At 42.3% G+C, this 25,449-nt stretch overlaps 1 protein-coding gene across 1 annotated transcript in view; it reads left to right on the forward strand.

The window, feature by feature from the left end:
• gtse1 (G-2 and S-phase expressed 1) overlaps positions 1–25,449 on the forward strand; it is a 54,610-nt gene that overhangs the window by 14,113 nt on the left and 15,048 nt on the right. Inside the window, exons 6-9 of the mRNA XM_034177367.1 lie at positions 8,145–8,277; positions 10,135–10,497; positions 13,304–13,358; positions 17,912–18,136. Of these exons, the coding sequence (XP_034033258.1) occupies positions 8,145–8,277; positions 10,135–10,497; positions 13,304–13,358; positions 17,912–18,136 (776 nt within the window). The remainder of the gene's footprint in view (positions 1–8,144; positions 8,278–10,134; positions 10,498–13,303; positions 13,359–17,911; positions 18,137–25,449) is intronic.

Genomic DNA, 25,449 nt, shown 5'->3' on the forward strand with positions numbered 1-25,449 from the left:
CTTTATATTGTAAGGCAAGGCCATACAATAATTATGTAAAACCCCAACGGTCAAAACGACCCCCTGTGAGCAAGCACTTGGCTACAGTGGGAAGGAAAAACTCCCTTTTAACAGGAAGAAACCTCCAGCAGAACCAGGCTCAGGGAGGGGCAGTCTTCTGCTGGGACTGGTTGGGGCTGAGGGAGAGAACCAGGAAAAAGACATGCTGTGGAGGGGAGCAGAGATCGATCACTAATGATTAAATGCAGAGTGGTGCATACAGAGCAAAAAGAGAAAGAAACAGTGCATCATGGGAACCCCCCCAGCAGTCTACGTCTATAGCAGCATAACTAAGGGACAATCCTGCAGTTTAGCTAATTGGTGTGTGTCCTCTGGCTTCATGGATAGATAAAGCTGGGTATCATCTGCGTAACAATGAAAATTTAAGCAATACCGTCTAATAATACTGCCTAAGGGAAGCATGTATAAAGTGAATAAAATTGGTCCTAGCACAGAACCTTGTGGAACTCCATAATTAACTTTAGTCTGTGAAGAAGATTCCCCATTTACATGAACAAATTGTAATCTATTAGACAAATATGATTCAAACCACCGTAGTGCAGTGCCTTTAATACCTATGGCATGCTCTAATCTCTGTAATAAAATTTTATGGTCAACAGTATCAAAAGCAGCACTGAGGTGCTTCCTAAACAGAAGCCCCGTGTACACCGCCAACCCATTCACATCTCTAACCGTTTTTCCTCACTCGACGACACACCCACTGAGGATCAAACTCTGGTTGTTGGCGACTCTGTTTTGCGAAATGTGAAGTTAGCGACACCAGCAACCATAGTCAATTGTCTTCCGGGGGCCAGAGCAGGCGACATTGAAGGAAATTTGAAACTGCTGGCTAAGGCTAAGCGTAAATTTGGTAAGATTGTAATTCACGTCGGCAGTAATGACCCCCGGTTACGCCAATCGGAGGTCACTAAAATTAACATTAAATCGGTGTGTAACTTTGCAAAAACAATGTCGGACTCTGTAGTTTTCTCTGGGCCCCTCCCCAATCGGACCGGGAGTGACATGTTAGCCGCATGTTCTCCTTGAATTGCTGGCTGTCTGAGTGGTGTCCAAAAAATGAGGTGGGCTTCATAGATAATTGGCAAAGCTTCTGGGGAAAACCTGGTCTTGTTAGGAGAGGCGGCATCCATCCCACTTTGGATGGCGCAGCTCTCATTTCTAGAAATCTGGCCAATTTTCTTAAATCCTCCAAACCGTGACTATCCAGGGTTGGGACCAGGAAGCAGAGTTGTAGTCTTACACACCTCTCTGCAGCTTCTCTCCCCCTGCCATCCCCTCATTACCCCATCCCCGTAGAGACGGTGCCTGCTCCCAGACTACCAATAACCAGCAAAAATCTATTTAAGCATAAAAATTCAAAAAGAAAAAATAATATAGCACCTTCAACTGCACCACAGACTAAAACAGTTAAATGTGGTCTATTAAACATTAGGTCTCTCTCTTCTAAGTCCCTGTTGGTAAATGATATAATAATTGATCAACATATTGATTTATTCTGCCTTACAGAAACCTGGATACAGCAGGATGAATATGTTAGTTTAAATGAGTCAACACCCCCGAGTCACACTAACTGTCAGAATGCTCGTAGCACGGGCCGGGGCGGAGGATTAGCAGCAATCTTCCATTCCAGCTTATTAATTAATCAAAAACCCAGACAGAGCTTTAATTCATTTGAAAGCTTGACTCTTAGTCTTGTCCATCCAAATTGGAAGTCCCAAAAACCAGTTTTATTTATTATCTATCGTCCACCTGGTCGTTACTGTGAGTTTCTCTGTGAATTTTCAGACCTTTTGTCTGACTTAGTGCTTAGCTCAGATAAGATAATTATAGTGGGCGATTTTAACATCCACACAGATGCTGAGAATGACAGCCTCAACACTGCATTTAATCTATTATTAGACTCTACTGGCTTTGCTCAAAAAGTAAATGAGTCCACCCACCACTTTAATCATATCTTAGATCTATTTCTGACTTATGGTATGGAAATAGAAGACTTAACAGTATTCCCTGAAAACTCCCTTCTGTCTGATCATTTCTTAATAACATTTACATTTACTCTGATGGACTACCCAGCAGTGGGGAATAAGTTTCATTACACTAGAAGTCTTTCAGAAAGCGCTGTAACTAGGTTTAAGGATATGATTCCTTCTTTATGTTCTCTAATGCCATATACCAACACAGTGCAGAGTAGCTACCTAAACTCTGTAAGTGAGATAGAGTATCTCGTCAATAGTTTTACATCCTCATTGAAGACAACTTTGGATGCTGTAGCTCCTCTAAAAAAGAGAGCTTTAAATCAGAAGTGCCTGACTCCGTGGTATAACTCACAAACTCGTAGCTTAAAGCAGATAACCCGTAAGTTGGAGAGGAAATGGCGTCTCACTAATTGAGAAGATCTTCACTTAGCCTGGAAAAAGAGTCTGTTGCTCTATAAAAAAGCCCTCCGTAAAGCTAGGACATCTTTCTACTCATCACTAATTGAAGAAAATAAGAACAACCCCAGGTTTCTTTTCAGCACTGTAGCCAGGCTGACAAAGAGTCAGAGCTCTATTGAGCTGAGTATTCCATTAACTTTAACTAGTAATGACTTCATGACTTTCTTTGCTAACAAAATTTTAACTATTGGAGAAAAAATTACTCATAACCATCCCAAAGACGTATCGTTATCTTTGGCTGCTTTCAGTGATGCCGGTATTTGGTTAGACTCTTTCTCTCCGATTGTTCTGTCTGAGTTATTTTCATTAGTTACTTCATCCAAACCATCAACATGTTTATTAGACCCCATTCCTACCAGGCTGCTCAAGGAAGCCCTACCATTATTTAATGCTTCAATCTTAAATATGATCAATCTATCTTTATTAGTTGGCTATGTACCACAGGCTTTTAAGGTGGCAGTAATTAAACCATTACTTAAAAAGCCATCACTTGACCCAGCTATCTTAGCTAATTATAGGCCAATCTCCAACCTTCCTTTCTCTCAAAATTCTTGAAAGGGTAGTTGTAAAACAGCTAACTGATCATCTGCAGAGGAATGGTCTATTTGAAGAGTTTCAGTCAGGTTTTAGAATTCATCATAGTACAGAAACAGCATTAGTGAAGGTTACAAATGATCTTCTTATGGCCTCGGACAGTGGACTCATCTCTGTGCTTGTTCTGTTAGACCTCAGTGCTGCTTTGATACTGTTGACCATAAAATTTATTACAGAGATTAGAGCATGCCGTAGGTATTAAAGGCACTGCGCTGCGGTGGTTTGAATCATATTTGTCTAATAGATTACAATTTGTTCATGTAAATGGGGAATCTTCTTCACAGACTAAAGTTAATTATGGAGTTCCACAAGGTTCTGTGCTAGGACCAATTTTATTCACTTTATACATGCTTCCCTTAGGCAGTATTATTAGACGGTATTGCTTAAATTTTCATTGTTACGCAGATGATACCCAGCTTTATCTATCCATGAAGCCAGAGGACACACACCAATTAGCTAAACTGCAGGATTGTCTTACAGACATAAAGACATGGATGACCTCTAATTTCCTGCTTTTAAACTCAGATAAAACTGAAGTTATTGTACTTGGCCCCACAAATCTTAGAAACATGGTGTCTAACCAGATCCTTACTCTGGATGGCATTACCCTGACCTCTAGTAATACTGTGAGAAATCTTAGAGTCATTTTTGATCAGGATATGTCATTCAAAGCGCATATTAAACAAATATGTAGGACTGCTTTTTTGCATTTACGCAATATCTCTAAAATCAGAAAGGTCTTGTCTCAGAGTGATGCTGAAAAACTAATTCATGCATTTATTTCCTCTAGGCTGGACTATTGTAATTCATTATTATCAGGTTGTCCTAAAAGTTCCCTAAAAAGCCTTCAGTTAATTCAAAATGCTGCAGCTAGAGTACTGACGGGGACTAGAAGGAGAGAGCATATCTCACCCATATTGGCCTCTCTTCATTGGCTTCCTGTTAATTCTAGAATAGAATTTAAAATTCTTCTTCTTACTTATAAGGTTTTGAATAATCAGGTCCCATCTTATCTTAGGGACCTCGTAGTACCATATCACCCCAATAGAGCGCTTCGCTCTCAGACTGCAGGCTTACTTGTAGTTCCTAGGGTTTGTAAGAGTAGAATGGGAGGCAGAGCCTTCAGCTTTCAGGCTCCTCTCCTGTGGAACCAGCTCCCAATTCAGATCAGGGAGACAGACACCCTCTCTACTTTTAAGATTAGGCTTTCCTTTCCTTTTTGCTAAAGCTTATAGTTAGGGCTGGATCAGGTGACCCTGAACCATCCCTTAGTTATGCTGCTATAGACGTAGACTGCTGGGGAGTTCCCATGATGCACTGTTTCTTTCTCTTTTTGCTCTGTATGCACCACTCTGCATTTAATCATTAGTGATTGATCTCTGCTCTCTTCCACAGCATGTCTTTTTCCTGGTTCTCTCCCTCAGCCCCAACCAGTCCCAGCAGAAGACTGCCCCTCCCTGAGCCTGGTTCTGCTGGAGGTTTCTTCCTGTTTAAAAGGGAGTTTTTCCTTCCCACTGTAGCCAAGTGCTTGCTCACAGGGGGTCGTTTTGACCGTTGGGGTTTTACATAATTATTGTATGGCCTTGCCTTACAATATAAAGCGCCTTGGGGCAACTGTTTGTTGTGATTTGGTGCTATATAAATAAAATTGATTTGATTTTATCTTCAACAACAGCCAACTTTGTGCTGTAGCTTGGTGAGATGTGAGCATGTCCCTAGCCAGGTGAAGTGTGGACATGCCCTTGTAATGTCCTGTATACTGGACCATGTCCAGAGAATCACACCCCATGGACAAAATGTCATAGTTGATGTAGGTCACAGTAAGAGTGATGCTCCTCATCTTAGTCTCAGTAAGGTACAGGTCCCCGACCACGGACCACTACTGGGTCACGGGCTTGGCTAAACTGGGCTGTGAATACCAGTACAGTATGGCTGCCATGCAGTTGCCATGGCAATGACTGACCTTTTTAATGAAAACTAATGTGATTTGTATCATAATGTCTATGCTCAATGTTATAGTGTGCTATCAGTAATAGACCGTCCCACCCTCCTCTGACTGGTATCACTCTTAATCTGGTTTGTTCCTTTGCTGGGGCAAGCTGCAGCAATTGAAAATATTTTAACATTTATATTGCTTCTCTCACAACAAGCTCTTGATAATTTGTCCATTTTCCATTTTCTGCCCGACTGTTTGCCATCCACCAGGACCCACGGCGGTTTCTAAGTGTGTTACGTGCTCCCAGAACGGACATCCGATTGAAATCAGTGGAACATCTGGCCAGCATGTGAACCTTTCAGGAACCATCTTTCTTGTATTCATTCATGGAGAATAAAATGAGGCGCGTGCTGAGTCACTCAGGTGTAGCGCCCTGAGTAATTGTTGAAGTCAGATAGTGACAGGTTCTGTTAGCAATCTGTTCTTTCAGTCTTTAATCACTTCATCATTTTATTTTTAAACTTGGGGTTTTGAAAAGACATTCTTTTAGGTAACCGGGTTACTGTTAAACAAGTGGCAATTATGGAAATTTTATCAATCATCAGTGGTGTGATTCTTCCAGATAAATCCTGAAATCCTTTGGGGGGCAAGTCTGCCAGTCATAAACACAAAATTGGAAGGAGCTTTTTTCAGAAACTATTCCGAGTGTGGCCAGCTGGGCGGAACCAGACGCCTGCAGACTGGTCAGCAGTCGGTGTGATTGAGCACACACTCGTTACAAAATTGAGTGTGACTAAATTCTAACAGCTCATACTGAAGTGGATCCAAAGGCGAGTCAGTCTGCAGCTGAAAATCATAAAGACATAATGAGCAGGATGAGCAGCAATCGTAAAGTCCCAAAGTTCTTCAACTTACTCCAGCAAAACATACAGAGACAAAAAAATAAATAAATATAACCCAAATGTCGGTGGGGTTTCTGTTTCCGCCAAAAAAAGCAGCACTTTAATAAATCCACAGGCGACCCAAGATGCTGATTGGCCAAATATTTATTATATTTCCTTAGCAACCACACAAAATTGGCCCCATGGGCACCAATCCTGCTTAGCAACATACACAATTGGTCATTTCGCCGCACTTCAAGGGCGGATGAGTGAGCGGCCAAGACGAGAATTGATATGTTCTGTGCTTCTGTCAGTGGAAATGCACTGTTGAATGAGAGTCAGTTGGTGGAAATGCTGTTTGAATAATTCATTTTACATGTAGGCACATACTGTTAAGTAAAACTAACATTGATACTCACTCACTCATGTTCGGCCACTTTTCTGGGTTCAGGTATATATAGTTTATAATTGTTCCCCTCCACATCTGGGAGGGTGGCATCCCAGCGCCCCCTATGGGCCAGCCGCCACTGGAATATATATATGTCTGTGTCATCATGTTGCCTGTAAAAACATCAATTCCACATCCATTAAGCAGAAAGAAACAGCTGACATGTGGGTTAAAATGGCATAACAGCCATTTTAACCCACATGTCAGCTGTTTCTTTGTAAGGGATTAGTCAACATTAATTCTTTTAAAAAGTTCCTTGTAGAGATTGACAATTTTATGACATCTGAGAGAGTCTACAAGCTTAATACTGATTATATATTGTTAAAATTTAGCCAGAAGTCCATGTAAATTGGGGGTTAAAACAGCTGCTACACACACACACATCCACAGACTTTCTCAAAGTAAAATACTAAAAATTACTTTCAAAGAAAGCTCCATTGAAAATGACACAAAGCAAAAGATTTTTTTTTTTTTTTTTACATTCCACTCACCCCAGTGTAAAGATTTACAAATTAGTCCACAACAAAAAAAAGCCCTCACACGCACACAATCGCCAGCCATGAAACGGTCCACTTGTCCTCACTGGAATCCAGAGCCAGAGATCATTTTCAAGTTCCACTCGGCCAGAGAATAATGTCCAGGTCCACTTGCTCCTAGGTTCTGATCACGTGTGCCTCACGTCTGATCCCAGCTCTGTCTTCAAGTCAAATTCTGTCACGATTGTGGCAGGTTAGATAGAGGGTCCGTTATCTCCTGAAAATAGCGCCTTCTGAGTTTTTCCCCAATATGAGGCACATCTCCATGTCTTGGCACGTCCATGACCACCGCAGCAGTAAACCAGCATCCTGTGACACAAACAGCAGTCACAACACTTTAGGTTCCAAAATCCAACAGACTCTAAAAAAGTTAAAGGTTTTGGGGTGAAGTATGTCATCTCCTCTGTAAATCCGAGCATCACTTTCAAATAAAAGCTCCAATGCTTCGTTATCAGACATAACCGCATTTGTTTTGGTCTGTCTGTCAGCCATCAGAGGTTTCTGTTTTGCTAATAACTACATCACACACAGAAAAATGCAAAGTGACATGTTTTCTGGAAAGGCACGTGTTAACTCGCTCAGGAAGGAAGGAATAAAAAATACTTCAGAAACCACTAATTATGAGCGCAGGGAGACTTGCAGTCATGAGTCCTTTGATGTTGTGTTGCTAACTAGGACATTAAAAAGCACACCACATGTCCTTTAATTTCCCTCCTGACAATACATTTGCCCACTGCTTTGGAAAGATTGATACTGTCTGTTTTCATTTGTCACAGCTTTTTTTGGCCGACCTATCCACCTTCTTATTTGTTGGGAACCCTATATGTCCTGGAAAACACACCAGCGTTATCTCAACCCCTTTCCTCACCACATCCCTAATCTCTAAAAGAATGTCATAAATCAGGTCTTGCTGACTCCTGCGTGATCCTGTCCCAATACTACTGATAGCTGATGGAGTCAGTTCAGTGCGCAGTTTGCACCGTATTTTATTAAATGTATTTAAGTAATAGTAATGTGTGCGTTTGTGTGTATGTCGGGTGGTGGGGGGGTCACTGTGTCATAGTAGGTGCACCGTATATTTTCCTCTTTTGTCCTTTTCCAATCATACCCACGATCATTGAGAAATGATAAATAGAAAGATAAATATTTTAAAGTGTGGAATTGAAAGTACGTCTAGATCTCTGCATGTGTTTCTGCATTTATCTTGTATTTAAATTAGATTTTTTATTTATTTTTTTTTTTTATTGTTGTCAGAGTGTCCAGAGGAACCTGTCAGCTGGCAGAGCTGCACCGCCTCCCAGCCGGAGTGTGATGGACAGGACCTCTTCCTCATCCTCCTCAGTATCCAGCTTTAACTCCAGTCTGTCCATGTCTCCTGTCCGGAAAGGTTTGATCCCCGGCAAGCAGCTTCAGTCAGGGCCCAGTCACACGGCACGCAATGATGGCTAAACGAAGGAAAAAAAAAAAAGTCACAAATCGTCAAGAAAAGGTAGACGAGTGATCCTGCACTTCTCTTATCACTGAAAAGCCTGCGAGTCAGGAGCACACAAAGAAACAAAACCTTAACTAACAAAAGAAAAATGACGCGAACGGCGACCCTTAACGCTTTAAACAAAATCAAAACGAAACATTCATGATCAGCGGTTGACAGCAGTTACGAGACCAAGCGCAGCCAGCCTGTGCTGTCCGCAGCACCTGCAAGTGTGGGATCTGGTTGTCTTGTCTTGAGGTTTGTCTTCACAACAACAAAGTTCCAGCCACAAACTGCTGGAACGTACGTAAATACTTAAAGTAGTTGATAAAACATTCTTGCTGCTATTGTTTCTGTATGACAATGTTGCTTTTCCTCCCAAACATGGACGAGTCACGTTCAGCTTGTCGGCACTTTAGTTATTGATCCATTCTGATATTGTCAATGTTTGTGCAAGACATCAAACTTGGGAGGTTGGATGACAACCCAACGGAATGCTGACAGCACAGGAACCACGCAACCGATGAGGAACTGTCAAGATAGAAAGCAAAATGGAATACGGGTGAACTGTCGTCGTCATCAGGATTCGTTCACATTTTTCAATAGTTTGCAGGGCTGTGAAAACTCTGGATCCGTGGGATTCCGCGGATTTCATCATGGCCAGGGGTGCGGCGGTGTTAGTGATGTACTCTTTAATCTGTGTGTTACAGATACAAATCAGTTTCCTCGGATCCGCAGAGTTTCGAGGAGAATAAAAGCCACTCAAAGCCTGGCTGTTACGACAGTTGTCGTAAAGTGGGACTGGTTGGTTGCTGCGGCGACACTGTGTGGCTCCTGTGTGAAGCTTAAGCTAAACGTAGCATGTGGACATCGCAAACTTTTAAAAGAAGATCTTTGCAGCATGTCTGTGTCACGGAGCGACATCAGACAGAGAGAAGATGGTGAGAAAGACGTTTTGAAAAAGTCTGATAAAGACAAAAATCCGTGGAATTGTTGCTGACTTCATCAGCACACCTGAAAGATAAAAGGGAAAAACAAACTGGTAAGAATTTTTTTTTTTCTCTCTCTGGAAAATAAACATTGTGCTGTTCAAACAGGATTTCAGAAAAAATTGTGCCTTTTTTTTTCTTTCATTAATCTAGACTTTCTTTCATTGGAAAAAAAAAAGACGTGGCTTTGAATGAATTTAGGCTACAGGAATTTACACAAGAATGTAAATTAGTTTTTATTAATCTAGACTTTTTTCATGGGAAAAACACACTGGCTTTGAGTGGATTTACAGGAATTTACACAAGAATGTAAATTAGTTTTTATTAATCTAGACTTTTTTCATGGGAAAAAGACACTGGCTTTGAGTGGATTTACAGGAATTTACACAAGAATGTAAATTAGTTTTTATTAATCTAGACTTTTTTCATGGGAAAAAGACACTGGCTTTGAGTGGATTTACAGGAATTTACACAAGAATGTAAATTAGTTTTTATTAATCTAGACTTTTTTTCATGGGAAAAAGACATGCCCCCAGACCCCCTGCGAATTTTCCTCAGATTTCACAGCTTTCATTTTCACAGCCCTGAGTTTGAAAATGTTGATGAAGCGCCAGCTACAGAAACGAAGCTGGACAACAGTTAAACGATGTCTCAGAAAGTCAATGCAAGTCCAGATTTCTTGGTTTTTTTTTTGGCTTCGGTGTCCTTTGTTAGTGCCGTGTGACCGGGGATTAAGGAACCAGACACGGCCAGTGACCTGATTGTGTGACGTCTGTCATTCCAGGTAAGATGAACTCTTCTCTGAATGCCAGTATCAGTGGCTCTGCTGCCCAAGTGCCTGTGAGCGTGGCCGGAACTACCAGTGCTACTAAAGCTCGGCATTCCACTCTCAGTGCTGCTGGTAGACAAACATCGTCCTCTGCTACCGCTGGCCGACTGTCACTCTCAGTGCAGGCCAGGAAGCTGTCTGACACCGAGCACATTACCAGGTCCACGCAGCTAAAGCGATTTGAGACGGGCACCCCAACACCCCTCTGCATAACGCCCCCCAAGAGATCAATGAAGAAAACCACCTCTGTTCCCAGCAGCAGGCCGAAAGCCACGGCTTGGACCCCGGGAACACTGACTCCCGCCAGACAAAACAGAGGTACAAACTGTTCTGAGCTACACCTTACTGATTGACCCATATAGCCCCCCCCCCCCCCCCCTTCTGACAGGTTGGATGTTTCCCAATACATACGTGGATTAGAAACACCTGTGTGCTCCATTGTCCATCGTTAGCATGATATACACACTGTTTTGTCACCACGCAATATTTTTGTCTTTAGACGAAACAGGTGAAGCAGACTCTCACTAATTCAAAACGAACTTTGGTTTTTCTTGCAAAAAGACTGTTGCACATGTCGATGTACAGACTGTAAACACTATATGCAGGGGTAACAGATCCCTTCTGAAATGTGGAAAATCGCGTTTTCAATTGATAAGTTTTACTGTAGTTCTGGACTAAGTTTAATTGATGAGCCATAGTTAATTTAACTTTTCATCATAACTAAAGAGGGATGTGAAAGATTTCTTTTTTTTTTATGTAATGTCTAAGCTCAGCATTACTGGGTCTGTTTGGGGTTCGAGCTTTAAAATCAGGTCCGTTAGGATGAGGGAAGCCAAAAATATGAAATTGTTTATGGCTCTTGTAGTTAGTAATCTGATCAAACATGTAGCTTGTGACATCAATTATGGTTAAAGGCAAAGAAAAGGTGAAAATGTGCAAAAGAAATACAAATAAACACATTAAGCAGAACAACTAATTTGGGGGGATCAGGGTGAGAAAATAGCCACCAAAAAACCCTCCTGAATGCATCACTGGACATCGAAAACACCACATTTTGTGTAGGAGCATGCCCTGGACCCTACGATGTTCCTGCTTTTTTTTTTTTTTTTTTTTTTTTTGTCCAATTTGCCACTCACACCCCTGTTTATGCTGTAAGGGCAGCAAAAATTCACGATGGTGAGCTTTGAAAGGCAAAAGTTTAAAGTCTGACTGTTTCTCTGGTAACGCAGTTATCCAGCACAGATGTTTGCTTGTGAGAAATAGGGAGGAGCACCAGGCTTCTTTTTGCAACTTTTAATAATAAAATAAAAAGTTGTTCCAGTAATACATTTTATAACAATTTTAACTCTATATTGATATTGTAATTTTGTTTAGGTGTCAGTATCAGTTGGGATCTTTCAGTGCACAAAAAAAGAGGGGGGGGGGGTTGTGGTGTTTATTTGTGTTTTGCAGATCAGTTGCTGTGAAAACTGTCACAAAACTGATTTAACAGTTTTGTTTGAGTGGAGATGTCAAATTCTTTGACCACCGTATTCTGTGCCTCCATCACTGCTGTGAATGCAAGAAATGCCGGTTTAAAAAAATTCAGTTGGAAAAGAATAAGAGTCAATGGGGCAGCCATCCAGAGTTCTAAAAATCCACCATACAGTCAAAATAGCAAGAAAATAACGTTGGCATGCAATTTTGCATTGACATGGGTGTATGAGTGTGAATGCAAGGCATCATTGTGAAGCGCTTTGAGCGTCTGATGCAGATGGGAAAAGCACTTTATAAATGCAGTCCATTTACCAGTCAGCAAAGTTCCCATGATGAAGCGACGCTCTGCGTGGCACCTTAAACAGAGCCAGACTGTACGTGCTGCTCATTCCAAACCGATGGCTTACGTTTTCTGTTAAATCGGCCTCATGACCATTTTAATCATCCAGTGCCGATTAATCAGGTGGCTGTGCGGATAGATGGATACAGAATCTCACACATGCAGATGAGGACAAAATTATTGGCCAGCCTATTAAATTTTATGTGTTCTTCAAAATGTTCCTGGTTTTTTTTTTTTTTTTTTTTTTTTTTTTTTTTTTTTTTACAGAGCAAGGAATTGTTAAACAGCATTTGTAAACATCTAAGATCATTTTGAGTGCTTAAATTATCTAAACTTGTACAAAGAAACATAATTATTTTACAAAACTACCAGGGTCACATTATTGTCCCCCTGAAGACCTGAGCTTTGTGTTGAACCTCAGCACAAACCACTGTTAGGCAGTGATGAGCTTTACCTCTTTAATGTACACACAGTATAAAACTTCATTCAGGGTTCAAGCCGTCACTGAGAAAACTCAAAGAGAAATCAGTTTAGACTTGAGAAAAAGAATGGTTGATTGCTCACAAAGCAGGAGGAGGGAGTTATAATGAGTGTGTCAAGAACTGGAGTGAGAAGACTGTGAAGAAATTCAAAAGAGAGCTACACAAACAACACGACTGCAGGAAGGAAGAGAAAGATTCAAAGATTCTGGAAAGAAAACTGAGAGATGTGATGATCCCAGAACACACTGGCCAGACAAAGGAAGGATGTAGCCAACTCCAAAGTTGTAGTCTGGAAGAAGACGTTTAGCCAACTCCAAGTTGTAGTCTGGAAGAAGACGGTCACTGTTGGTCCGTACAGGAATGGACTGTGAAGTTGCAGACCAAAAAAACTCCACTTCTGTAAAGGAGACACTTTCAAGCCAGACTGAAGTATGCTGAGGACAACCTGGAGAACGTTTATGCAGAGTGGAAGCAGGGTTGACACCAACACTGTCCTGGTGCAAAATCAAATCAGGTATGGTTGTGTGGCATGAATAACTTAACGGAACATCAGGTGAAGGGCAGGTTTTCCGTCTGAGTGAGGGTGAAGAAAAGTCGAGCAGTGCTGCAGTGTAAATGTACATGTGAGACATGATACTTTTAGCAAAGCAGCATCTGGTGCATAGCAAAGTGTATTTTACAAAGTTTTCTGCTGCTGTTAACCCTTTAGTTTTGAGCCAGCATAGGGGATATCCATATCAGGTCCAGGTGAGGTGGTCTATCTGGTTCTGGATGTAGCTTGATCTGAATGATGTATGTTCTTTGTGTATCTGCTGTTTCACCTCAGGTACAGCAGACTTGCTGAAACCACAGAGGATGACATCATCAGTCTTTGTGGGCAGGTAAGATGTTAATCTCAGTGTTAGGGATTACATCGTGGATCGGCATGAATTCTATCTGGTTTGCAGGCTGAGAAACGGCTGTTGAGTTCTGGTGGAGCACGATAGCTCTGTTGCTTCCTGCACATTAACTACAGTACCTTGGACGGGTAAACACCAGTACCTTGCGCAATAACTGGACTTCTGCACACCTGTGTATTTGCACAACTGATTACACAACAGTATTTTTTTGCACAATAATTCTGTCATGCTGCTTGTTACAACTGTGTTGCTTTTCATTTTATTGCTAGAGGCCAAAAAAATATGACCATCGGGTATTGCGAAGGCCGGCCGTCTGTCTGTCTGTGCTCAGCGTAAGTCCAGTCCTGTTACTGCCAGGGTCTTCAAATTCACAGGGAACATTCTTGGGACACAGACCTTGGCCAAGTTCAAAGATGGCTAACCTTGACCTATTTTAAGAGGTCAAAAGGTCACATCCTGTTTCCTATTTTTTTTTTTTATGCTATGAATCAAGCAAATCTTGCTTTTTGGGGGGGGGGGGGCGGAGACAGGACAGTGACAGCCAATCAGGGTAGAGAGGCACCGTGATGTCACTTGCTGGAGTCTCTCTGCTCCCAAACCATTGTGTTTCTGTGTAAATGAAACATCTTGCTCATATATTATGTTAAAGCTAGTGAGAAATAAACACTTCTAAAACTAAAAATACTGGTTTTGTAACCCGATAATACCTCTGGAGTGATTTACAAGACATCTCGCGGACATCAGCGTGCACGCACATCACACGCAGTCAAAAATAACTTGCCCTCTTTTCAAAAGCTAATGTATGTGCACGCGCATGCCCTGCTGCAGAAAGGTAAATAAAATATTGTTGATGATTGCGTTTATTCTGCAACATCAGTATAAACATACAGAGGTGATCGTAATGATACATACAATGAAGCATAAACGCTTATTTCCATTGTCCTTCTGAAATTATCACGTGATGGACTGATTGAACATGTACATATAAGACAACAGGATCTTAATCTTCTTTCAGCTGTTACCATTAGGGGGCGCCACAGCAGGTCAGTCGTTTCCATCTTACCCTGTCCTCTGTATCTTTCTCTGTCTCACCAACCACCTGCATGTCCTCCCTCAGCACATCCGTAAACCTCCTCTTTGGCCTCCCTCTTCTCCTCCTGCCTGGTGGCTCCATCCTCAGCATCCTTCTCCCTATATACCCTGGGTACCTCCTCTGCACATGTCCAAACTGTCTCAATCTCGCCTCTCTGACTTTGTCTCTAAACCGTCCCACCTGAGCTGCCCCTCTGATATGTTCATTCCTAATATTGTTCATTCTCGTCACTCCCAAAGAGAATCTCAATATCTTCAGCTCTGCCTCCTGTCTTTTTGTTAGTGTCACCGTCTCTAAACCGTCCGACATAGCTGGTCTCACGAGTGTCTTGTCAACTTTCCCCTTCACTCTTGCTGATATTCTTTGGTCACAAATCACTCCTGCCACCTTTCTCCACCCTGCCTGCGCTCTCTTCTTCACCTCTCTACCATTTTCAATGATTTCAATTTAGCGAGCGTCATGTGTGCAAAAGAGTTCATATCAGTCTCTGTCTGTGTGTGCATAAAGTATGATGTTGCCTAAACAACAGCAGGTTGTAAGGGAGGGCACTTAAGAGGGGAGCCGAATGCTTCAACAAGGCCGTTGAAATCCTTCTAGAGGAAAACAAGCGGGGTGTTTTGACCTTTGGTAGCTGATAAGGCTGCCATGTTTTGGGTTAGGCAGAGAGATGCAGAAATTCCATTTGTGGCTCCTCTGACCTTCGAAATCCAATTTATGAATGTTCCCTGGTCTCCAACATCTTCCTCTGCAAGGCAAATATTTGCTCCGAGATGTTTTCCGATTTGCGTTTGAGTTCAGAATTTAATGCAGTCTGAGATTGTACCACCTTGCCCACTTCATTAATCATGATGGGCAGATGTGGTGTTGTGGTTCTGGTAGCAGCCGTCTTTCCAATTTTCCTGTAGATCAGGTCAGAGCATAACCCAATCAGCCCCAGCCTTCCTACCATAAAAGCAAATGAGAATAAATCTTCGACGTCTTCCACAGAGAGTGCTGCCAAGCATGCAACACGCCACTTCTCCCAGGTGTCGGGATCATAGCCCGCAGGATAGGTTCCATCTGGGCACGCGTGGTCCCCCAACCATGATTTCCTTGTTGAAAAAATGGTGTCAATAACGTTGAGATACCAGCTGATCAATTCCAAGGTTATTCCAAATATAGCCTTAAATCAAATCAAATCAATTTTATTTATATAGCGCCAAATCACAACAACAACAATTCACAGTCTGGTGAAGTTGGGACTTTTGAAGGTTGGAGGAGAGAGGAGGAGATGCGACCGCCCTCGCCGAAGTCCCAAGCCAATCTCATCGGTCAATCTGTCATCATCACCATTGCAAACAAAAAAGGACTCAGAGCTGATCCTTGGTGTAATCCCACCTCCACCTTGAATGCGTTTGTCATTCGTACTGCTCATCTCACTGCTATCACACTATACTTGTATATGTCCTGTACTACACTAACATACTTCTCTGCCACTTCCTCATACAATATCACAACTCTTCTCTTGGCACCCTGTCATAAGCTTTCTCTAAATCTGCAAACACAATATTCTGGCCTTTTCCACACTTCTACATCACTATTCTCAAAGCAAACATTGCATCTGTAGTGATTTTTCCTTAACATGAAACCATATTGCTGCTCACAGATCTTCACCTGTTTTCTAAGCCTAGCTTCTACTACTCTTTCCCATAACTTCATGCTGTGGCTGATAACTTTATGCCTCTGTAGTTACTGCAGCTCTGCATATCACCCTTGTTCTTGAAAATAGGAACCACCACACTTTGTCTCCACTCCTCAGGCATCCTCTCACCTTACAAGATTTTATTAAACAACCTCGTTAGAAACTCCACTTGCCATCTCTGAGACATTTCTATACCACCACTGGAATGTCATCTGGACCAACTGCCTTCCCACTCTTCATCCTCTTCACAGCTGCTCTCACTTCATCCTTACTAATTTGTTGCACTTCCTGATTTACTCTCCACATCATCCAGTCTTTTCTCTCTCTAATTTTCTTCATTCCTTCTTCTTTGTCTTTCGGCTGTTCCCGTTAAGGGTCACCACAGCAGATCAATCGTTTCCATCTCAACCTGTCCTCTGTATCTTCCTCTGTCACACCAACCACCTGCATGTTCTCCTTCAGCCTTTTCTTCTCCTCCTGCCTGGTGGCTCCATCCTCAGCATCCTTCTCCCTATATACCCTGGGTCCCTCCTCTGCACATGTCCAAACCATCTCAATCTCGCCTCTCTGACTTTGTCTCCAAACCGTCCCACCTGAGCTGTCCCTCTGATGTGTTCATTCCTAATCTTGTCCATTCTTGTCACTCCCAAAGAGAAGCTCAACATCTTCAGCTCTGCCTCCTGTCTTTTTGTTTTTTCTGTCTTTTTGCCACTGTCTCTAAGCCGTACAACATAGCTGGTCTCACTACTATCTTGTAGACTTTCCCCTTCACTCTGGCTGATATTCTTCGGTCACAAATCACTGCTGCCACCTTTCTCCACCCACTCCACCCTGCCTGCACTCTCTTCTTCACCTCTCTAACACACTCTCCATTACCTTGAACAGTTGACCCCAAATATTTAAACTCGTCTACTTTCACCACTTCTACTCCTTGTAACTGCACTATTCCACTGGGCTCCCTCTCATTCACACACATGGACTCAGTCTTGCTCCTACTGACTTTCATTCCCCTTCAAATCGCAGAAGCTTCCTCAGCTAAAATTCTTGCTCTGGAAGTCTGACTTCTGTCTGACTCTTGCAGAGACGAATAAACAGAAGCCAACAGAAGCTGGAGTTTTAAACCTAACCAGACCCCTCCTACTGAGAGGCAGACCGCTATAGGCTAGTGAGCTATCTTTTTAGCGGTCTTTTCCAGCTTACGTACCAGTGCCAGGGCCTCATGCCCACAGTTGGTCGCAATGTTTCTGCGTAGGCTCTCAGTTGTCCAGATGGTTTCCATAGTAGAGAAGCTTGAATCTTCGACTGGACTGGGTTGCTTGACGCGAGGATGTTTCGCTTCAAATCGCAGAAGCTTCGTCAGCTAAAATTCTTGCTCTGGATGTCTGACTTCTGTCTGACTCTTGTAGAGACGAATGAACAGAAGCCAACAAAAGCTGGAGTTTTAAACCTAACCAGACCCCTCCTACTGAGAGGCAGACTGTATTTCACCACTTTCATCCCTGAAGACAGTTGTGACACCAACTATGTTGGACGGCTTAGAGACGGTGGTACGAACAAAAAGACAGGAGGCGGAGCTTAAGATGTTGAGATTGTCTTTGGGAGTGACGAGAATGGCTTTGATGCCCTCTAACGGGAGCAGCTAAAAAAAGAAGCGGGTCCTTTGTACAGCTCCTCAAATCACTTTCAGACAGCACTGCAGAATCTGCTTCAGTGACTTGTGCATTCAGTCGCCATCAATCAGATTATTGATTCTCTCTCCAGTCCCTTAAAGCAGTCTGTGCCAATTGCTGATGATTCTCTACTTCCCTCTGCTGGTGGCAAAAAGTTTCTGCAAGTGAAAGCATCTCGTCCTTCTGCCCTCCCTACTCCACTGAGGGGCAGAACATCAAATGCCATGGCCACGCCCAACAGTCTGGTCCAGCCTGTCAGCTTGCAGAGGTCTGCTGTTCCTGCCTCCACCTCTGCCAAGAGAGCAAGAGGCTGCAGGTGAGACTCAGCCTCATTTCAATTTCGAAACATGACACAAGCCTAAAAGAAATCTTTATTGTTTGGAACTGAGCTGTGCTTTATTTCCATATGTACAACCCCAGTCCCAATGAAGTTGGGACATTGTGTAAAATGTAAATAAAAACAGAATACAATGATTTTCAAATCCTCTTCAGCCTATATTCAATTGAATACACCACAAAGACAAGATATTTAATGTTCAAACTGATAAACTTTGTTTTTGTGCAAATATTTGCTCATTTTGAAATGATGCCTGCAACATGTTTCTAAAAAGCTGGGACAGTGGTATGTTTACCACTGTGTTACATCACCTTTCCTTCTAACAACACTCAATAAGCATTTGGGAACTGAGGACACTAATTGTTGAAGCTTTGTAGGTGGAATTGTTTCCCATTCTTGCTTGTACGAATTCAGTTGTTCAACAGTCCGGGGTCTCCGTTGTCGTATTTTGTGCTTCATAATGTTGGATGTTGTTGATGTCTGGCTTTCACTTTGCATGGTAGAGTTTTAACTTGCACTGGTAGCTGTAGCATTGAACTGTGTTAACTGACAGTGGTTTTCTGAAGTGTTCCTGAGCCCACGTGGTAAGATCCTTTACGCAAGGATGTCAGTTTTTAATGCAGTGCCGCCTGAGGGATCGAAGATCACAGGCATTCAGTGTTGGTTTCGTATTCTGTTTTTATTTACATTTTACACAACGTCCCAACTTCAGTGGAATTGGGGTTGTACATGAGCCATCATCACACAGTGCAGTGCAATCCTTCTTCAGCAACTTGAGACAGTTAAAAATCAACAGCAGCAAACTACTAAAGAATGATAAAAACAAATGGCAATAGACAGGGGGTAGGGGGGTTATAGGGGTTCTAATTTTTGTTACTGCACTGCAAATGTAGAAATGACAGTTCCTTTTTGCGCTCACTATGTGGAAAAGAAGGCGGGGGAGGAATAAAAGCCATGTATTCATATACATGGTACACTCAAAATTCTACTCACTCACTACATTTTTGCAATTGCAAATAATAAAAAAAAAAACCTAAGAAATCACATGTACATAAGTATTTGCTCAGTACTTTGTTGATGCACCTTTGGCAGCAATTCCAGCCTCAAGTCTTTTTGAATATGATGCCACAAGCTTGGTGCACCTACAGTAGTGTTCAGAATAATAGTAGTGCTATGTGACTAAAAGGATTAATCCAGGTTTTGAGTATATTTCTTATTGTTACATGGGAAACAAGGTACCAGTAGATTCTCACAAATCCAACAAGACCAAGCATTCATGATATGCACACTCTTAAGGCTATGAAATTGGGCTATTAGTAAAAAAAAAAAAAAAAAAGTAGAAAAGGGGGTGTTCACAATAATAGTAGTGTGGCATTCAGTCAGTGAGTTTGGCAGTTTTGTGGAACAAACAGGTGTGAATCAGGTGTCCTCTATTTAAGGATGAAGCCAGCACCTGTTGAACATGCTTTTCTCTTTGAAAGCCTGAGGAAAATGGGACGTTCAAGACATTGTTCAGAAGAACAGCGTAGTTTGATTAAAAAGTTGATTGGAGAGGGGAAAACTTATACGCAGGTGCAAAAAATTATAGGCTGTTCATCTACAATGATCTCCAATGCTTTAAAATGGACAACAACAAAAAAACAGACGCATAGAAGAAAACAGAAAACAACCATCAAAACGTATAGAAGAATAACCAGAATGGCAAAGGCTCACCCATTGATCAGCTCCAGGATGATCAAAGACAGTCTGGAGTTACCTGTAAGTGCTGTGACAGTTAGAAGACGTCTGTGTGAAGCTAATGTATTTGCAAGAATCCCCCGCAAAGTTCCTCTGTTAAATAAAAGACATGTGCAGAAGAGGTTACAATTTGCCAAAGAACACATCAACTGGCCTAAAGAGAAATGGAGGAATATTTTGTGGACTGATGAAAGTAAAATTGTTCTTTTTGGGTCCAAGGGCCGCAGACAGTTTGTGAGACGACCCCCAAACTCTGAATTCAAGCCACAGTTCACAGTGAAGACAGTGAAGCATGGTGGTGCAAGCATCATGACATGGGCATGTTTCTCCTACTATGGTGTTGGGCCTATATATCACATACCAGGTATCATGGATCAGTTTGGATATGTCAAAATACTTGAAGAGGTCATGTTGCCTTATGCTGAAGAGGACATGCCCTTGAAATGGGTGTTTCAACAAGACAATGACCCCAAGCACACTGGTAAACCAGCAAAATCTTGGTTCCAAACCAACAAAATTAATGCCTCGCAGATGTGACGAAATCATGGAAAAACTAGCACTACTATTATTCTGAACACCCCTGTATCTTTTGAACAGTTTGGTCCATTCTTCTTTGCAGCACCTCTCAAGCTCCATCAGGTTGGATGGGGAGCATCGGTGCACAGACAATTTAAGATCTCTCCAGAGATGTTCAGTCAGATTCAGGTCTGGGCTCTGGCTGGACCACTCTGTGGGACAGAAATGTTTCTGTACCCTTCCCCAGATTTGTGCCTCAAGACAATCTCATATTGACCTGTACAGTCAGGTGCTGCAATTCAACAACCTGATGGACCCTCCCTTTAGGGGAGGTGATGGTCTAGTGTTTAAGCATTCGCTTGAGACCAGATGGTCCTCTGTTCAAATCCCAGCCTGACTGGAAAATCACTAAGGGCCATTGGGCAAGGTCCTTAATCCCCTAGTTTCTCCCGGTGTGTGTAGTGGGCGCCTTGTATGGCAGCAGCCTGACATCGGGGTGATTGTGAGGCATTATTGTAAAGTGCTTTGAGTGTTTGATGCAGATGGAAGAGCGCAATATAAATTCAGTCCATTTACGGACGACCTTCAGTGCAGAAACCATGATCTGACTGTGCTGAGTGTGCAAAGTACCGCTGTGGAAGCCATGATCTGATGGAGCCAATTGCGCAAAGTGCTGGTGTCACAGACGGACATTTCTTCAGCCATGACAAGGAATTAAAGTATTTTCATATCGTTTTCTAAGGAGGCTTTATGTGGATATGCTTTTTTCCTCAAGACTGATGTTGAAACAAACAGGTAAGACTTTCTATTTACTCTGTGTTAATGGTTTAATATTTGAAACAGTCTCTTCACATGAGGATGCAGCTTTCAGCCAGTCAGTGGACAGCATTATTAATGGATGTATTTCAGAATTGAATTTAAGTTCTTACATACAGGGAATTTGATCTGGTGTCATTGGTACATAATAAAAAGGAGGACTGCCAGCGGTCATATACGGGCCCTTGTGCCACGCGGCTGCCTACCCAGGCCAGCGCGTCCCCTTGTGACTAGATGTGGGCAGGTGCATACAGGGGCCAACCCTCATCACACAGTTCAAGTTTCCAGCAAATCATACAGTGCATATAGGAGTTATGACAAGTTGATGGTTCATCCACTAGGGGGTGCTTGGAACACAAAGAGAGAGGCCAGGTATGTTCAGGGGCCAGACCTCATCACACGTGAAGTTTCAAGTCAATTAGACAAAGCATGAAGGAGTTATCATGACTTGATGTTCCATGGCGACGGTTGAAAATGGCGGCGCCATGGTGGCCACACCCTTTGATATAGAAAAAAGCTTTAGATAACCTTTGATCATTATAGCCTCTGGATGAAATTTGAAGTGCATTGGACAAAATCCCGAGGAGGAGTTCATTCAAATACAACATGTGGAAATCACGCCAAAATGACAATAAAATTCAAAATGGCCAATTTCCTGTTTGGAGTAGACCAGTGGTGCAAGAGACTGTTTTTGTACGTCTGTGCAAGTCACACGTGTACCAATTTTCATCTCTTCTCCAAAAAAAAAAAACCCCTATGGAGAGGGATTTTTGAAAGTTTCAAGGGGGTGCTATTGAGGCATTTTGCCCCATCCATGGGCGACGCCCCTATGAATTGTAAGAGGTTGTTGTGCTTGACCAGTGTATCAATTGTCATGATGATAACACAAAATTAAGCTGTCAAAAGGAAGAATGTAATTTCATGGCGAAGGGTCGATATTTGGCGCGCCGCCACACAGACGCCATTACTCATAATTTCACAGCAATCATCGCCTACGTTCACCAACTTGTTCTGAATGTTTTAGAAGTGGAATGAAGTTGATTGGGTTAACTTTGTGACATCAGTACCTGTTAAAGTAAAAATAGGACATTTGCTGTTACCACCAGGGGGCGCTGTGGCAGAGGTGGGAAGTTAATATGATGATTCGGAGCCCTCATGTCCAGCAAGTTTGAAGGGTGTACGATGAAGTATGTGGGCATGACAGCCATTCGAAGTAAAACGGTGTGCTCCGAAACGCTTGCCAAAGTTTGACAACCCCTAGCAGCCACGCCTTTTGACCTACAGAAATTTCTTTGATAACTTTGATCACAATGGGGTCTTGATGATGATGATGTTGACCAAATTTGAAGACTATTGGATGAAATCCCTAGGATGAGTTTGTTCAAATGTAAGTAGTGGAAATGGCCAGAAACGGCAAAAATTACCTCAAAATCGAAACTCAAAATCAAAATGGCCGACTTCCTGTTGACATTTCACCATGACGGTGAGAGACTTTTTTTTTTTTTTTTTTTTTGTGCATCCCAGCATGGTAAATATGTGTACCGAATTTCGTGAGGCTGCAACAAAACAAAAAAAAAAAACCAATGCAGAGGGTTTTTTGAAAATTACTAGAGGGCGCTATTTTGCGATTTCGCTGCGACTGTCTGCGCGATCCCCAAAATACCAAATTTCGGATGTGACCGGACAACATTCCAAAGTTTGAGTTTTTGAGCATGGGAAAGGGCTGAAAATTTAGATTGAAAAGTGTAAACAATAATAATAATAATAATAAACAGCATAATTACAATAGGGTCCTCGTAGGACTTTTTCCTACTCTGGCTCTAATAAAAGGAAAAAAAAAATAGAAGTGAAGGAGTCAAATCGACAAAATTGGCAAAACTATGTTCACTGTCAAATAAGTACATTGGAATGGGGCTGTGCAAAGGCATCTAGATCTACAGGACCTTTCAGTGCAGGGATGATTAATCTGTACTTTCTGTGAGTGGGGGGGCAGGGTACATGGGGGAGTCTTTGGCATTATTTATAAGTCTAGCTGTGGATGGAAAGAAGCTGTTGTTGTGTCTTGAGGATTTGGTCCTGATGGTCCTCCACCGTCTCACCAGAGGGGAGGGTGACAAAAAGTTTGTGTGCTGGGTGAGAGGGATCGGCCACTATCTTTCTTGCTCGCCTCAGGGCTCTCGAGGTGTACAGGTCCTGGATGGATGGCAGATTGTAGTCGATCATGAGTAAATTACAAGAAACGTGTGTCAACAATCGCATAACTTACCTACATCATTTTGGACAGTGTTGTATTAAAACAGAAAACTCTGGCTCTCATGGAAGATTTTTTTTAAAAAACCTACCTGTTTAAATCCAGGAGATTCTGCCGTTAAATAATATTTGTTGCAGTCCATGATTCCTGCTCGTTTCGATGAATAAAAATCCATAATTTTCCTGTCAGCCTTTCACTGAAAACAGGGGAACATCCACACTGTTCCTGACTGTCAACACTTGAAGCCATTTTCATTGTGTTCTCATCCAGAAGCGCCGTGTGTCCTCTGTGTCCCAGTGTCTCTCTCTCTCAAAACGGCAAACAAACGTCCCAGCAGCAAAAAAGATCCGTCTGAACTCCCCTTAAACTAATGAACACGCACAAAGCTTAATGATCAACCTTGTGGACATCAGCGAACAAGAAGCTTGCTTTGGTGGATAGAAAAATGCCTTATGTCGGACAGAAATGAACACAGAGGAGCTCATCATATTGTCACCTTCCTAAAATAATGGCCTAAGTCATGTGACTTAGGCCATTATTTTAGGAAGGTGACATATGGGACTATGGCAAAGCCAGCAACACTGCTACACAATACTTACCTGTTCTTTGCACATCTTTCACAATAAGAGCTGCTTATTAACTATCAATTATTGCTACTTTAAATTGTAAACATTTGTATATATATTCTGTTTTAATTGTTTTTCTGTCATGATTAATTTATTTTGGTATGTTGTGTGGTCTTGGTCTGTTTCTATGTTACTGTGACTACGGATGGAAATTAGCATCCTGCTATAAACCGGCATATTTACATGATACAATGTTCATTAATATGCATTGTCCCATTTCAAATAAACATATATATATGAGGGCTGTCCATAAAGTATAGGTCCTTTTTATTTTTTTCAAAAACTATATGGATTTCATTCATATGTTTTTACGTCAGACATGCTTGAACCCTCGTGCGCATGCGTGAGTTTTTCCACGCCTGTCGGTGACGTCATTCGCCTGTGAGCACTCCTTGTGGGAGGAGTCGTCCAGCCCCTCGTCGGAATTCCTTTGTCTGAGAAGTTGCTGAGAGACTGGCGCGTTGTTTGATCAAAATTTTTTCTAAACCTGTGAGACACATCGAAGTGGACATGGTTCGAAAAATTAAGCTGGTTTTCAGTGAAAATTTTAACGGCTGATGAGAGATTTTGAGGTGATTCTGTCGCTTTAAGGACTTCCCACAGTGCGAGACGTCGCGCAGCGCTCTCAGGCGCCGTCATCAGCCTGTTTCAAGCTGAAAACCTCCACATTTCAGGTTCTATTGATCCAGGACGTCGTGAGAGAACAGAGAAGTTTCAGAAGAAGTCGGTTTCAGCATTTTATCCGGATATTCCACTGTTAAAGGAGATTTTTTTAATGAAAGACGTGCGGACGGGTCGACGCGACGCTCCGCCACAGGAAAAACACCTCTGTTGAAAGCCTTAAGGACAAGTTGGAACATGTCCTGCTGTTAAACAATTTCTCATATACTCACTCCACTGAAAGCCATCAAAAGCCGCCTGGATTTTACAAATGGTTATCAACACGGAGGTGTTTTTCCTGTGCCGCCGCACCGCGTCGGCTGCTTCCCGACGCGCGGACCCGTCCGCACGTCTTTTATTAAAAAAATCTCCTTTAACAGTGGAATATCCGGATAAAATGCTGAAACCGACTTCTTCTGAAACTTCTCTGTTCTCTCACGACGTCCTGGATCAATAGAGCCTGAAATGTGGAGGTTTTCAGCTTGAACAGGCTGATGACGGCGGCTGAGAGCGCTGAGCGACGTCTCGCACCGTGAAAGTCCTTAAAGCGACAGAATCACCTCAAAATCTCTCATCAGCCGTTAAAATTTTCACTGAAAACCAGCTTAATTTTTCGAACCGTGTCCACTTCGATGTGTCTCACAGGTTTAGAAAAAATTTTGATCAAACAAACCGCCAGTCTCTCA

Source organism: Thalassophryne amazonica, chromosome 8 (genome assembly GCF_902500255.1).
Source record: "Thalassophryne amazonica chromosome 8, fThaAma1.1, whole genome shotgun sequence".
NCBI classification, from domain to species: Eukaryota; Metazoa; Chordata; class Actinopteri; order Batrachoidiformes; family Batrachoididae; genus Thalassophryne; species Thalassophryne amazonica.